We start from the raw sequence: 15177 nt of genomic DNA on the forward strand, positions 1-15177 counted from the left end.
CGTTTACAGGGTTCCTGCACACTTTTTAAAGTCAAATTTAAGGCTTTTTAAGACCTGAAGAAATCAAAATTAATAACGTACATTAGGGGTGTGCAATATTGACAAAAATACATCTCAATATTTTCAACGTTTTGTTGATAATAATTAGATGATATTTTACTGATTGTGTTTTTGTGCTGGTGCCATGGCTGGTTTAGGCCTGTTGACAGCTGACTCACAAAGATATTCATATTTTTCATATTCTATGCAGTGGTCAGTTCACAGCAGTGACAGAAATTATTTTTTTAATTAAGGGGCAATATTTGCCACCTTAAATTGATTTCCAGGGGCATTTTCACCTATATATGGGCATACTTTCTAAACTTATTTAGAGTTATGCATCACCTTTTATGTCAAATACTAACATACAGTAATTATACTTATTTATAGTATAAAATACTTAATTATACAATAATTATACAGTACCACTGTTACCAGTCAAATTCATTCATTCAATCAAAATCCATCTTTGCAGTGCAGAGGTGAAATACTCCTTAATCTGTTCATAACTCATCATGTGTCGGGTCGCGTCAGAACAATGAGGGTGCCAGTCGGAAAGTCATAATTTCGATTTTTAAAGTCATAATTTCGATTTTTTTAATCTCATAATTTCGATTTGGCATGTCAAAATTTCGACTTTTATCTCATACTTAAGACTTTTAAAGTCATAATTTCGATTTAGTAAGTCATAATTTCGTTTTAGTAAGTCATAATTTCGACTTAGTATGTCAAAATTTTGACTTTGTATCTCATACTTATGACTTTGAAAGTCATACTTTCGATTTAGTAAGTCATAAATTCGACTTTTTATGTCATAATTATGACTTAAGAATGCTCTATTTTTTTTTCTTATGTGGCGGGAATGGGCTTCCATAGGAATGGGCTTCCATAATTATGAGATGTTAAGTCATTATGAGAAAATTTCTCATTATTATGAGATACTAAGTCATCATTATGAGAAAGTTTCTCAATATAATGAGAAACTAAGTCACAATTACGAGAAAGTTTCTCATTATTATGACTTAGATAATCTTTTTTTTTTACTCAACTGCGGCAGAAACGGGCTTCCATACATTTCTAATGTTACAAAAGATTGCTATTTCAAATTAATGCTGTTTCTTTTTAAAGAATCTTGGTTGTTTCCTGAGCACAAAATCAGCAAATTAGAATGATTCTGAAGGATCATGTGACACTGAAGACTGGAGTAATGGAGGCCGAGATCTCAGCTTTTCCATAACAGGAATAAATCATCATTTTAAGATATATTACAATGAAAAAGTTATTTTAAAATCTAATAATATTTCACCATATAACTGTTTTTATTGTAATTTTGATAAACAAAATGCAGAGTATTAGAGACTTTATAAGATAAAAAACCTCTGATTGGAGGGATGGATTGAAGGAGAAATGTAGAGACAGCTCAGTTTGCTCTGTGTGACCACCATGATGGCGTGCTGCCAAATGCTCACACAAGACACAACCAACACACGCCATTCCACTGTTCTCCTCTTTTCACCCTTTGTTTCTCTCTCTTCTGTTAAGCTCCTACTGCTCTTTCAGCAGAGCTCAGCTGGACTTGCTATCACTGAGATCTAAATGATGTGAATAGCATTTAGGTTTTGAGGAGTTTTATTACTTTTAGTTTGCTATTGGTCTTTAATAATAGATTGTATAGATTAGATTTGATATGTTTGTATCTATTTTGTAAGTTAAGTGCTGTATTTGAATAAGATTTGATGACAAGTTTGGCTTTATTTGGTCGAGTAGATGCATAAAATAGTATCAAGGAAAGGGCTATACATTAGAAATATAAATTAAAACCGAAAACAGTGGAGATCTGGCATGTGAAGGGTGTGAATTTAGACTTCAGATACATCAGTCATTCTGATGATAGTGTAGGTTGTGTAGTGTAGCCATTGGAGAATTACAGCTCTCAGTTAGTGAAATGGGTCCTGTCTGGGTCAGAAAATGAACGCAGTTGAAGATAGAGACAGGCCAACTTTTGTTTGGAAATTGTTTATTTTGAGGTGGAAATTACAGTGTTGTAGCTGTGAATGCTTGTGAGATGATCTAGGTCAGGTGCAGTAATAGGGTGCTGTACCTCTCGCCCTCAGGACAATCCCATTGGAGACTGGGATGGGATCATCGACGGTAAACAGCTGTGTAATTTTGCTAGTCTTGAACACACCCGTCTCGTCCCGGTCTGTGATGTGATGCCAGGTAAGGGTTCTCACTTCATACTTCTGTATTGGATTTTATTCTGGCTTTTAGTGTGGTTACTTGCTGCTAGAAACCTGGTTTTAGTTGTACTATTTGTTTCTAGATTGAGTTTGAGCACCTCAGATGCAAAGTTTTACAACAAGTACCTTGGATGTTAAGTACCTATGAATATAAAAATCATAGGACAAGATTTTTTTTTTTTATAAAATATTAAATTAATTTTAAAAGTAAAAATAATTCATTACATTTATTTTAAAATGTATAGTTTATTAAATTGCTTTTCTTTCGAGTTATTGTTTATAGATATAGATATTTCATTGTGTGTTTTAGACTTCAAGTCAGGGTGTAGGCTAAATATTTGTTGTCAGAAAGCGCACGCGCGTGTGTGTGTGTGTGTGTGTGAGTCATGTTAACTTTCAGGAAACAGAAGCTCTTTTGTCTAAAGGTCTTGTTTTTGTGAGTGGAGTGTGTGGAGCTCTCTTTGTTCTCTCTATTTAATGATTTGTTTGTTTGTGTGCATGTTTATGTGTGTGGGCAAGATGTCTTGGTTGTTAATGTCTTAAAGCTACCACTCTTCCTTATTCAATCTGTAAAACTAAAGGGATATTTAACGCAGTTACCAGGGTATAGCCCGCGGCTCTATGTGTGATACTGTATGCGATTTATATACAGTGCGTGCATAATTATTATGCAAGTTGATATTCTGATCATATTTTTTTCAAGCACATTTTACCAATTCAAAACCACATTAATCTTAACTACTACCGGTATACATTTTCGCCTTATATTCAGGTGTGCATAATTATTAAGCAGGTTTCCTTTTCAGAAAAATGGGCCAAAAAAAAGAGATTTAACTCGCACTAAAAAGTAAAAAAATATGAAATGCCCATGAGAAAAAATGCAATAGTCAAGTCAAGTCACCTTTATTTATATAGCGCTTTTTACAATACAGATTGTATCAAAGCGCTTCACAGTGATAACATGAAAACAATATAACAAAGTTTGTTTCTAAAAGAAATTGCGTCAACGTCCACCTTAAGTAAGGCAGATCAATAATATTATTGAATATTAAATGTCCCCAACTAAGCAAGCCAAAAGCCAAGGCAACAGTGGCAAGGAACCAAAACTCCATCAGGTGACAGAATGGAGAAAAAAACCTTGGGAGAAACCAGACTCAGTCAGGGGCCAGTTCTCCTCTGGCCAACGAAGGAACAGTGCATGATTCGGGCAGCATTACAAGTCAGATTGGATCGGAACATTTAGAGTATTTTTGGAAGTCCAAGTATGCACCCCGGTCTTAAGACGAGTTGTTGAGGATCAGTGCCGTCCACCATAGAGAGTCCATATCGCCCGTGTTGAGTCGTCACTTCATAGGCTTTGTGATTGGAGCATCTGAAGTCTCCGTGAGAGGCTGGATACAAACTGGAGCTGACGAACGCCATTTTCTCGGGACTCGCGTCCCGAGATAACAGCAGAAAAGCAAAGGGAAAATAATTAGCGTAGCTGCTGTTCATAATGATGATTTCCATAACACAGGCGTAAAAGACAAAACATGAAGACAGTGACTCTTGCGTCCCAAAATCACCCCCCTCCGTCCCCCACTCAACTCCGCCTTGCTTACTGACCTCTACGTCCCTCCTGCTGCTGAGACCTAACCACAATCTCACAATCTCTCCGCAACCCAACCATACGCGCCAACCCGTTGACTAAGGCTGTCGAGCCCCACTGGTGCGTGAATAGGCAGTTTCAGTGGACAACGGTTCCGTATGGCATACTACCTACCGCAACACAATATCTGCCCAACCACCCGTCATTCACGCAATACACAGGAACGTAATGACTGTAAATACTATGCAACCTATACAGATAACCTACAGTCTCTTCAAGTTTTGTAGTATTAAATGCATTTGATCTGATTCAGCAGTATTATAAAAGGTAAGCATTATGTAAATGCTTGGCTAAAGAGATGCGTCTTTAATCTAGTTTTAAACTGGGACAGCGAGTCAGAGCCTCGAACAATATCAGGAAGGCTATTCCAGAGTTTAGGAGCTAAATGTGAGAACGCCCTCCCTCCTTTAGTGGACTTAGATATCCTAGGAATGACTAGAAGCCTCGAATTTAGTGATCTTAAAGAACGCGATGGATTGTAGGGCGATAGAAGGTCCATTAAATACACAGGAGCTAAACCATTTAGGGCTTTATAGGTCAGTAATAGTACTTTGTAATTGTAATACCAATGCAACAGTAGAAATTGCTAAATTAAGGCGTAACCAATGGACAGCAAAAAGCTCATTGATTCAGCAGGGTCATACAAAAACAGACCAAAAAGAAAATACATGTTAACTGCAAAAAGAAAAGGAATTAAGGTGAAGCATTAGATGTGAAACCACCAGGAACCCTTTAGTCTCCAGTTGCCAACGGCAACCTACCTGGAGTCTCAGAAGTACAATGTGTCAGGATCTCAGAGACTTTGCTATGGTAAAGAATCCTGAAATATAACCCACACTTAAAGCAGCACTAAGTATTTCCTAAGGAATTCCGTTTTTGTCAAACAGAGACCCCTAGAGTCGCTGTCGAGCAGGGCTCGAGACTAACGGCGTCCTATCGTCCTGGGGACGATAGAAAATGTGTTTAGGACGAACAGAAACATTTTCCAGGACGCCTACAGGACGAAAAACATTTTTGTATGTGTGTTCATTTATTACTAGCCTATTAGGCTAACTTACTTATGCCAAATGCCAAAATTAACCGACCAAGCGCTGACTACAACGGAGCGCGTCTTCTCATGCTGTTACTATAGTTACTATCACTGGCCGGCTACTCACCCGGAGACTTGTTCCGCGGTACATCTATCAAATGGCTTAATGACATCGCAAATATGTTGCGCTGGTTAAACAACGGATATTCAATGAATAAAAAATAGACAAAAATGTTAGATAGTGACGATTTAGGAAGAGATCCAGTCAGAGATGTCCTGCGTTTGTGGTAGATGTTTTTGTATTAACGTCCTTATCTACCCAGCGGCACACGAGTTGGCATGCACTGCATGTCTCATAAAACGTTAAAACATGTAAACGTCTGGGAGAATGAGTAGACCGCACATATATCTGAATAAGAGTGACGACGCAAAAAAAAAGCTCTATTCGGTGCGGTTTTCTGTGCGCACACACGACCGAAGCGTCCAGCCATAGACACACAGCACGCGAGGACTGAATTGAGCTCTCTTTCGTGTCTGAATGGACAAAACACACACAACATTATGTCTAAATGTCCGTTTTGGAGAGTATTAACTTAAACTAGGTCGGTTATGTATCGGATGTGCATCAGTGGATTTGGATCAGCATGTCATTGGACATGATCCGACGTCTTAAAGTGACAGTGGGCAATAAACCTAATGCGGTCTGTGTCCTTAATATTGATCAAGCAACAAAAGAAAAAGAGAAAATCATTCACTGCTCGTTAATAGCTTTAATAAGGATTCATTATATTTAATTCATACAAATAAATATGTCTGCTGCTTGAAAAAATAAAGAATGATGTATGCAAGTTAAAAAGAATGCATATATCATTAATTGGAAAGAAGACTGTTCTATTCTAGGAAAAGTGGTTTTATTTAATTGTAAGATATTTTTTTTAAGTCACAGTAGTTAAATCTGTATCTGTATTGCATGTTCAAACTTTAAAATCATTCATATTAACAGGTTAATGTTTTCTCCGGCACAAAGACCTCAGTCAGTACAAAGACTGAGACGGAGACACCGATTTTTTCCCCAAATTCTGTGTTCTAGAGAAGTCATATTACACTTTTTAAAGCCCTTTCTCTTAATAACACATTTCCAGATGATCAGCTATGACACATTACCACTTTGAGAAGTAGTCACCAGTATTTATTTGTTATTGTTTAATCCAACCATGTAAAAAATAAAAAAGGGAAAAAAAAAAGATTTGTTCTGCATGAATACAAAAAAGCATTTAACTCCTTTTATTTTTTATTTATTTTTTATTGTTTTTTTACCTATTTACAGATAACTACTTTGAATGGAGCTAACTAAATATTATAATATATATCATAAACACTTTAATGGTGTTTTTATTATGTGACTAACAACTATAGATGATAATAAAGTACAGAAACAACATTTTTATTTTGGGACGGTTGACATTCACTTTAGGACGGTTCAAATTGTTTATCAGGACGGTTTCAGGACGGAGGTGAAAAAAGTTAGTCTGGAGCCCTGCTGTCGAGTACTTGAACTGTCGTGAATAGCACTCACGCAGAGATGGCTCGCACTCACGGCCGGATCCCCTCCCCCTGTACACCGGTACCTGTTCAGTAGGATGGACGCTGTAACGAGTGGAAATAAGGTATGGCCCCTTTAAGAGCTGTGCGCGCCCAACACCACATGTATACGGCGCCGGGTTATTTCTGTTTGATGTTCATTTTATCAGAATTTTATCAGATCTGTTTTTTGCCGTAAAGCAATTCGTTACCTCGCGAGACCTGATATCACACACGATACTTCCTAACACTGAGGCCGGCGGCTCGCCGGCCCAAAGTTGCAAGGGTGGTTTTGCGGCTCACAGGCACCAGGGGGGTGCGAGACGACCACCATTCAACACAAAATCATTAATATAAACATTACAATGACTCCAAAGCTGTTCAGTTAAGGTAAAAACGTTACTTAGTTCACCTTTAATAAGAATCACAAGCTGAAGTGATGTGAATTTTTTTTTTTTTGACTTTTCGGTGCGAGTTAAATCTCTTTTGGCACATTTTACCTGTAAAAGAAAACCTGCTTAACACCTGAATTTAAGGCATTTTTCACTTCCAGCTTTCCTTAACAATTATATATCACTTATAAATTATTAAATACAAAATTAATTGTAGTTATTAAGATTGATGTGGTTTGGAATTGGTAAAATGTGCTTGGGAAAAAAATATGATCAGAATATCAACTTCGCAATATCAACTCGCACACACAATGTGGACATTTTTGGAATCAAACCGAAAGTTCAGATTATTACATTATTAATGTTATTAGATAAATCCAATAACTTAAATATATATATATATATATATATATATATATATATATATATATATATATATATATATATATATATATATATTTAAGTGAGAAAAATATCTCATTTGTCCCATGTAAGGAAGATAATCTTATGGATTTTGAATGACATGATTAAATGTTGATAGAATATGTGAGCAGTTTGTGTGTCTTTATTTGCTTACAGAATACTCCATGCAGGATCAGAGGCTGACCAAGGTCTTTGCCTGCAGGGGCGGCAGTGACAAACCTGGCAGTCAGAGCAAACCAAAGAGCAAAGGTAAGTGTCCGGTTATATCTGTATGTACAGTAGTCTATATGTTTTTACAAGATAACATTTTTAGATGCTATAATTCATTGAAAGACCACATCAAAGACTAATACTAGCATAGCCAAAGTAAATAAAAAGATCTTAAGTAATTATTGAATATAAGTACACAGTCATTAAAGTTATTCAGTCAAGAGCTGTGAGTGATTTTTCTCTTTTTCTTTTGTTGTTTGATTAAAATAAAGGCATAGACAGCAGCAGGCTAATATCACTTTAAGACCTAATGTACGGATCATATATATTATTGATATACAATGCGATTTTCTCCCAAGTGTTTACATTCACTTAAGACATAATCAACAGTTTTTTTACGTGAATGCTCTTCAAGATGGAGATTTTGACATATTTTTGTGAGTATTTGACCATTTAGTCATGAGCCCAAATGACTAGCAAGGATTGACTAGGCAAGATTTCACTGGTTGTGTGCAATCAGAAAAACTGCCTACATCTTGCCCCTTTCAACATATCTCCTTTGAAAAATAAACTAGACACTGACCACTGCAGTGTCCCATGTGAAATGGCCTTTAAGCCCAAAGAATACTTTACCTGTCCTCATCCTGCTCTGTCTCAGAGAATGCACACAGGAAGCCGCCTGTCAGACACTATATATTGTGATGTTATAGTATGCATTTATTATGGCTAAGCCATTTTGGTGATTTTTATTTTATTTTTTATATACGGTTTTTAGTATTGTGTAGTGCAATTTCTGTTGGATTCTTCTTCATAGGTATCACTGGTATTGACAGTGCTATTATATTAGGGAAACCTGACATAAAGATCATACGCCTGTTGTTAAAATTGTTGGATTTTATTTACTTGATACGATGAAAGTCTGGTTTGAAAAACTGCTTGTTTGAAAGAAATGTTAACAAAAAAAGATAGCAGAAAAACAGTCATTCTTTGGTACTGATGGACATCCTTTAAAGTGGTCATGACATGAGAAATCAAATTTGCCTTGATCTCTGGACATATAAGAGGTCTTGTACCATTAAAACATCCTGCAAGTTTCAGAGCTTTAAACATCCTCCTCATTATAAACAAATCATTTATTTGATCAAGCTCCTTAAACGACTGTGTTTGATATTGCGGGATCTGTGACATCACAAAAAATACATTTGCATATGACTCCAGAGCAAGACATCGATGAATAGTTATACTTCATTGCACCATAGGCCCCGTCCACTTTCATTCATTGCATTTGCCTACACTAGATCAAGCGGCAACATTCTAATCTGAAAAATGAAGCCTACCCGGAAGTGTGAAAAACTGCAATACATCGAAAATCCGCTAGGGGCAGGTCCCAAAAGGGAGCAAATGTCCGTTTTCACAGCATAAATTCATGTTTTTACAGGTTGGTCCCATGGACTTTTATTGTATTTTTCGATAGGTTCCGAGTGCCTGACAACTGTGAGGGGGGTGAATTTTTTTCTAACTCGTTAGTTTAGATCGTATTTAGATATAAAATGTATGACAAATAAGGGCGTGGTTAACTTTGATTGACAGCTTGATTGACAGCTGATAACGGGCTGGGCCGAGTGAAATTCCTGAAATTTGACGTCTCGGCCATGATCTGACACAATACATCATACCACCTCTGTATTCTTTCTGAACATTTGTATTGAAATATCGTACATAAAATGGGTTGCTCTGCTATAAACTGCACTAACCGACACTGTAGGACTAGCAGTACTTCGCTCCTTTTTTTCCGGTTAGTGACATTCCACTACTATTTCACGTAGTTAGCACTATTTAGCATCAATGTTTGTGGGCAGTGGCACTGCAACAGTTAGCATTAGCATTGCTGCTGCCTCAGATAAGTTAGCGTCCAAGGTAGGGACAGGTGGGGTTTTGGGGGGCTAATACAATGCTAAATCATAAATCAGATGTACCTATGTACAATAACATACCGATGTCCACCAATCGATTTAAATACTACATTGTGTTTAATTTGTCGTTTAATGAGATCTAATATGTCGTTGTTGGTGAGAATTTTCATGTGAAGAAATACATAGATCCGACAATTACATGCATGCACTTTAATGGTCCAGTGGCAGAACTTTTGCCAAGGCGTGTCAGAGGTTCTAGGTTCTAATCCACACTCGTATAGTTTTTTTGCGTCTGCCAAATGAATAAATGTAACATAAGAATAGACTGATATGTCCCACATTGGAGTGTTCTTCAGCAGCTTTCCAGTGAATGTAGTAGCCATAGACTGTAAAAAGTAGCCTAGTCTGCCAGTCGATCTTGTAACGTTACAGATAGCTGAGGCTGCTTGGCTGAAGCAGCACTTTTACCCATATATGGATTGGCCAGAAGGTGGGTGGGGTTAGGATTTCCCAAGATTTTCAAAAGATGGCGCCGCCCATACCCCCCATAAACGGCCTCAAAACCGTTATTCAGAAAGTCTATGGGTGACGTCACAGACGCTTTGTCCATTTTTTTTACAGTCTATGCACTAGATGCGATCATCACGTCACATCAAAAGCAAATAGAACCCATTATAATCACTGACGCTGTCTATACTGGATACAGTAAACAGATGCGCATTCAGTTTCTGACAAACTCCACGCACTTGAGTCTGTCGCCAACAGGACAGATTTAAGAATGAAAGAATTTTCACTTTGACGTGTCCAGTTTAAACAGCACGTTTACATTTCTGTACTGACTTCAGAAGGATCCCAGAATCGGAAACAAGTGGATGGTTTATTTTAATTGCGTACCGGATCGCATCGGAGGATTATATGTTTGTTCGGAGCATTTTGTTTTGTAAACGAGGCACACTGTAATGGAGAGTTTGTAAGTAAACTTTTGTTGAAAGATGTTTTGGATCTGACAGCAGCTGCATCACAAACCACAAGTAAATGATTTTATAATGCTATGTCTGTAAATGACATTATATTGATAATGTTTTCAAAACACTTACTCGTATACAATAACGAGTGGGCATTCATACTGTTTCCTATGCAATGACGTTAGACTATCATAACAGTGGCCCTTTTACTGACAAGCCTTAAAGGAGCCGACTCTAAAAAACAGGATCATTTCAGACAGCGGTTTAGAATGAAGGTTGAAAATAATAATTTCTCTGCATATATATTTGTTTGTTTTTTGTGCAAAAAACTTTGTAAACATTATAAGTAAACCTAAAGAAACATATTAAAATAATTTTAAAAAATCCATGTCATGACCTCTTTAAGGAAATGGTGTTTTTGGGGGTTTTTTTTTTATCCCTCTCTAGAACCATTTTCTATTATCTTAACATGAGCTGGATATGACATAATAAGCTTTGCTGAACACTGCATGCCTTGCTTTGGAGTCTCTCTCTCTCACTCACTGACACTCACTCACTAATTTCTGCAAGAATACACACAAATGTCTGAGTTGTTATGGTGACTTGACATCCATTTACACATCTTAGATTTTGCTTAATCCCACATGTAGAAACACATATTCCCCCTTTTTCTTGAATTCTCTCTCTCTCTCTATCTCTCTCATTCTCACACACACACACACACACACACACACACACACACACACACACACACACACACACACAGAGAGACTCACACTATTTACTGTCTATCTTCCTATCGTGACTCTTATTCAGGGTTAGGCCTGCAGCCTGGCAGCAGGAGCAAGTCTGAGTTTTATTATACACTAAATGGCAGCTCGGTCGATCACCCTGCCCAGTCCAAAGCCAAAAGCACATGGTACATAGATGAAGGTAATCAATAATCAATACAAATGGAAGACTGCAGAACTCTATTGATAAACATCTTAACAGCAAGGTGCCATCCTTCTGATGTCTAGCCTAAAATTAGAGCTCACTTCACTTTAGGTTCCTTTAATAATCTTGTCATGAATAAGTCATCACATGTTAATCAATGCCTTTGAATACATCAGCTGTGATTTTAAAAGCAACTTGCTGCTGAGATCTTTTATTGGGAGTCTGGTTCACTGTGACGTGAGTGGTATGCGACCTCATAGCATGACATCATTGATCAGAAAATGAACATCTCAGGTGTTTTTCTGAATGTTCTGTACTACAGACATTTGTGCTTGCATTTCATATTCAGTTTTCAACTAAATTTAGCTATAAGGCAATACAAAATTAATCAATTAAAATAGTTTAATTAAAAAAGAGTAATTTTTTTTTTTTTTTAACTGCATTAATTTGTTAGTTGCACCATATATGGCATATTTATTATTTGTGACTATGTACCGGTAATTTTATGTTTGTATGATTTGTGAAAGCCTTTTATATTTGGTATTGCTGGTACAATCAAGCCATATCTCCACTCATCCATTGTGTAAATGTTTGTGATTCTATGTATGTGTATTTGGGGTTAAACATATTGGGACACTGTATTCCTTATAACATTGCTTTCATCTGTGTAACTATTTCATATTTCATGTCACACTATACTAACATGCACTATTGGAGGATGTTGCAGGGGCGGCTTGTTATTGGTTATGGGTTTTATGTTGTGTTTGTGGCCTGTGCTGCTTTTGTTCTCCTTCACCGTCTGTTCACCACAATTCTTATGCTTGATTCCTATGGTGACTTTTTTCTGCAACACATAACAATGTTTACCAATATCTTCATATTTTATGTGTTGATATGTGCTTCAGTGAGGAGAAAATAACCAGCACTGATCAGCTCTGAGAGGACATCATATTTTAGCTAAGCTGTGGTTTAGTATACACTACATTACTGTTCAAAAGTTTGGGTCAGTAAGATTTTTTTAAAATGAAATTCATCCTTTTATTCTTCATCATTTTATCCATAATTTTAAAGTATGCATTAAATTATCAAAAGACAGTAATGGCATTTATAATGTGACAAAGGTTTTCTATTTCAAATAAACATTTCTTATTATGAATGTTGAAAACCATTGAAAACATGAACAAGAACAAGAACAGCTTATTTTTATGTTCTATTCCTCAGAGAATACTGAATTTTTTTAATCATGTTTTCAACATTAATAATAATAATACATGTTTATTGAGCTCCAAATCATCATATTAGAATGATTTCTGGAGGATCATGTGACTGAAGACTGGAGTAATGATGCTGAAAATCCAGCTTTGCCATCACATCACAAATAGAAAACAACTGAATTATATTATTAATATTAATATTTCTCAATATTACTAGTTACTATTACTGTTATTATTTACTGTATTTGATCAAATAAATGCATTTTAGTGAGCATAAGAGACTTCTTACAAAAATATTACCAACCTTATTTATTAATCTTTCCAACCTTAAAGGGGTCCTGCTATGCTTTTTCACTTAATTTTTTCCCCAACTTTAGTTAGTGTGTAATGTTGCTGTTTTAGCATAAAAAAGATCTGCAAGTTTACAAAGCTCAAAGTCCACTCCAAAGAGATATTTTATTTTACAGAATCCCCTTTTCAAGAACTACAACAAACGACTCGTTTGGGCTACAATAGGTAGATAGGTAAATCGCCTGTGAGCTCCCACGACAGCAAAAATCGCACCGGCTTAAGGCTGACGAACTTAGAGTGGTTAATTTATTTTAAACACTGTTCCTGAACATTATAACCCCAGCGTTTATCAGTGCGCTGCAGATTTTATGGAGAACAGCCTGTTTTCTGTTGCTTTTGTAAGCTCTCACTTTTGTAAGACGGTTCACCGCTCCTTAGGAAAATTAACCATGGTTCTGTGATCGATTACTGTTTGTATTACCTTCAATTTCCGACAAATATCACAATTAAATATTGGATAACATCGTATCTATAATGTATAATAAAATTACAAAAAAAACATACCACTCTGAAACCTGTGAAATCCATGCTTGCAAAGTCTGTGCATGAAATCCATTTTGCACGATCCTCTTGTTCATTAACATTGTCAGGATCTGAATCGGGCTCGAATTGGTTTGAAATAACCTTAATATTTACACTAGAGAAGAACTCGCAGTTATGGAGAGACGGGACATTTCCAGAACACATGCTAAGTGCTGCCAATCACAACACACTGGGCCGGCTAACCAATCACAGCACATTTCATATTTCGGAAGGAGGGGCTTTATCAAAATCGGCGTGTTCGAGCCAGACCGGGAGAGAGGCTGTAGTAATGTAAAATATGTGAAAAATAATGCGTTTTTTAAACAATCAAGCATGAAAACATATTCTAAATCAACTAAATCAAGACTTCGTAAAAGGGCATAATATGACCCCTTTAAACTTTTGAACGGCAGTGTATAAATGTAAATCTCTTTAATGACAGACAACTGTTTCATTCAAGTCATTTGAACCATTTATTGTAATTTCATAACATTAGCTGTGATGTCATCTGATGGTTTATATTGATTGATCAGTTCCTGGTCTTTCACACACTGATGCATTTTCTGGTTATTATGACCTCTTGGTACCTCTCATTTTTTTGGCTTTGTTTCTTGATAGTCGGTGAGGACCCGGCCAAATCCCTGACGGACATGCCCCCAGACTTCAACCCAAGCTCGTCCCCCTCTCGAGCTCCACCCACAACCCCTTCGATGTCCATTGATAACAAGTTCCACTCCCTGCCCTTCAGCTTGAGCCGCAAAGTTGGCCCCAATGGGAGCATGAGCCACGGCCCCCTCTCCCTGTCTGCTGGCTCAGTGATGGGAGAGCAGCAGGAGGTCCTGCCACCTGCTACCACGCCTGTCCAGAGGCCTCCATCACCACCACAAGGCCAGCCAGGGTTAGAGGTTGGGTCAATGGTGGAGGTCAAAGAGAACCCACCGCTGTGTGGGGTCATCCGTTGGGTTGGTCTACCTCCAGGACTACAAGAGCCACTAGCTGGTCTAGAGCTGGTCAGTAGATTCATGCATGTTTGCTGTACTGTAACTATGAAGTGAATATAAAAACACTAGCATTCAAACTAGCATTCAAATCTGTTTTCAACATTGATAATAATAAGAAATGTTTCTTCAGCAGCAAATCAGCATGATTTCTGAGGGATCATGTGACACTGAAAACTGGAGATATGGCTGCTGAAAATTCAGCCATCGCAGGAATAAATAACAAATTATAATTTTAAAATATAAAACAGTTATTTTGAATTGTAATAATGTTTCACAATATTATCGTTTTCATTGTATTTTTTGATCAAATGAATGCAATCTTGGTGAGCATAAGAGACTTATTTCCAAAAGATTAAAAAATTCTTTCCAATCCCAAATTGTTGAAAGGTAGTGTATATTAGTGTATATACATTTGCTATATTATAAAGTGTTTGTTTCTTATGTGTGTGTTTAGGAGGAAGAGTGTGTGGGCTGCACTGATGGCACATTTAAAGGGATCCGTTATTTCACGTGTCCACCAAAGAAAGCTCTGTTTGTCAAACTGAAGTGTTGCAGGCCAGACTCACGATTCCCATCCTTACATCATTCACCCAACCCCATAGAACGATGCAACTCCATAGGTAATAAACACACTTCAAGTGTCAGAGATGTGTCAGTGCATGCGGTTATGATAAGCCTACAGTATTGTTTACTTTTACATTTAATCATTTAG

The 15177-nt window shown here is 37.0% G+C and overlaps 1 protein-coding gene across 2 annotated transcripts in view; it reads left to right on the plus strand.

Moving 5' to 3' along the window:
• cylda (cylindromatosis (turban tumor syndrome), a) overlaps window positions 1-15177 on the plus strand; it is a 58288-nt gene that overhangs the window by 32910 nt on the left and 10201 nt on the right. The window contains exons 4-8 of one of the 2 annotated variants that reach the window (XM_056233843.1): window positions 2154-2259; window positions 7510-7602; window positions 11258-11374; window positions 14083-14474; window positions 14920-15085. In XM_056233843.1, the coding sequence (XP_056089818.1) occupies window positions 2154-2259; window positions 7510-7602; window positions 11258-11374; window positions 14083-14474; window positions 14920-15085 (874 nt within the window). The remainder of the gene's footprint in view (window positions 1-2153; window positions 2260-7509; window positions 7603-11257; window positions 11375-14082; window positions 14475-14919; window positions 15086-15177) is intronic. The other variant, XM_056233844.1, reaches the window with a different exon arrangement.

This window comes from Rhinichthys klamathensis, unplaced genomic scaffold, assembly GCF_029890125.1.
Source record: "Rhinichthys klamathensis goyatoka isolate OS25496 unplaced genomic scaffold, OSU_Roscu_1.1 h1tg000378l_1, whole genome shotgun sequence".
Classification (NCBI taxonomy): Eukaryota; Metazoa; Chordata; class Actinopteri; order Cypriniformes; family Leuciscidae; genus Rhinichthys; species Rhinichthys klamathensis.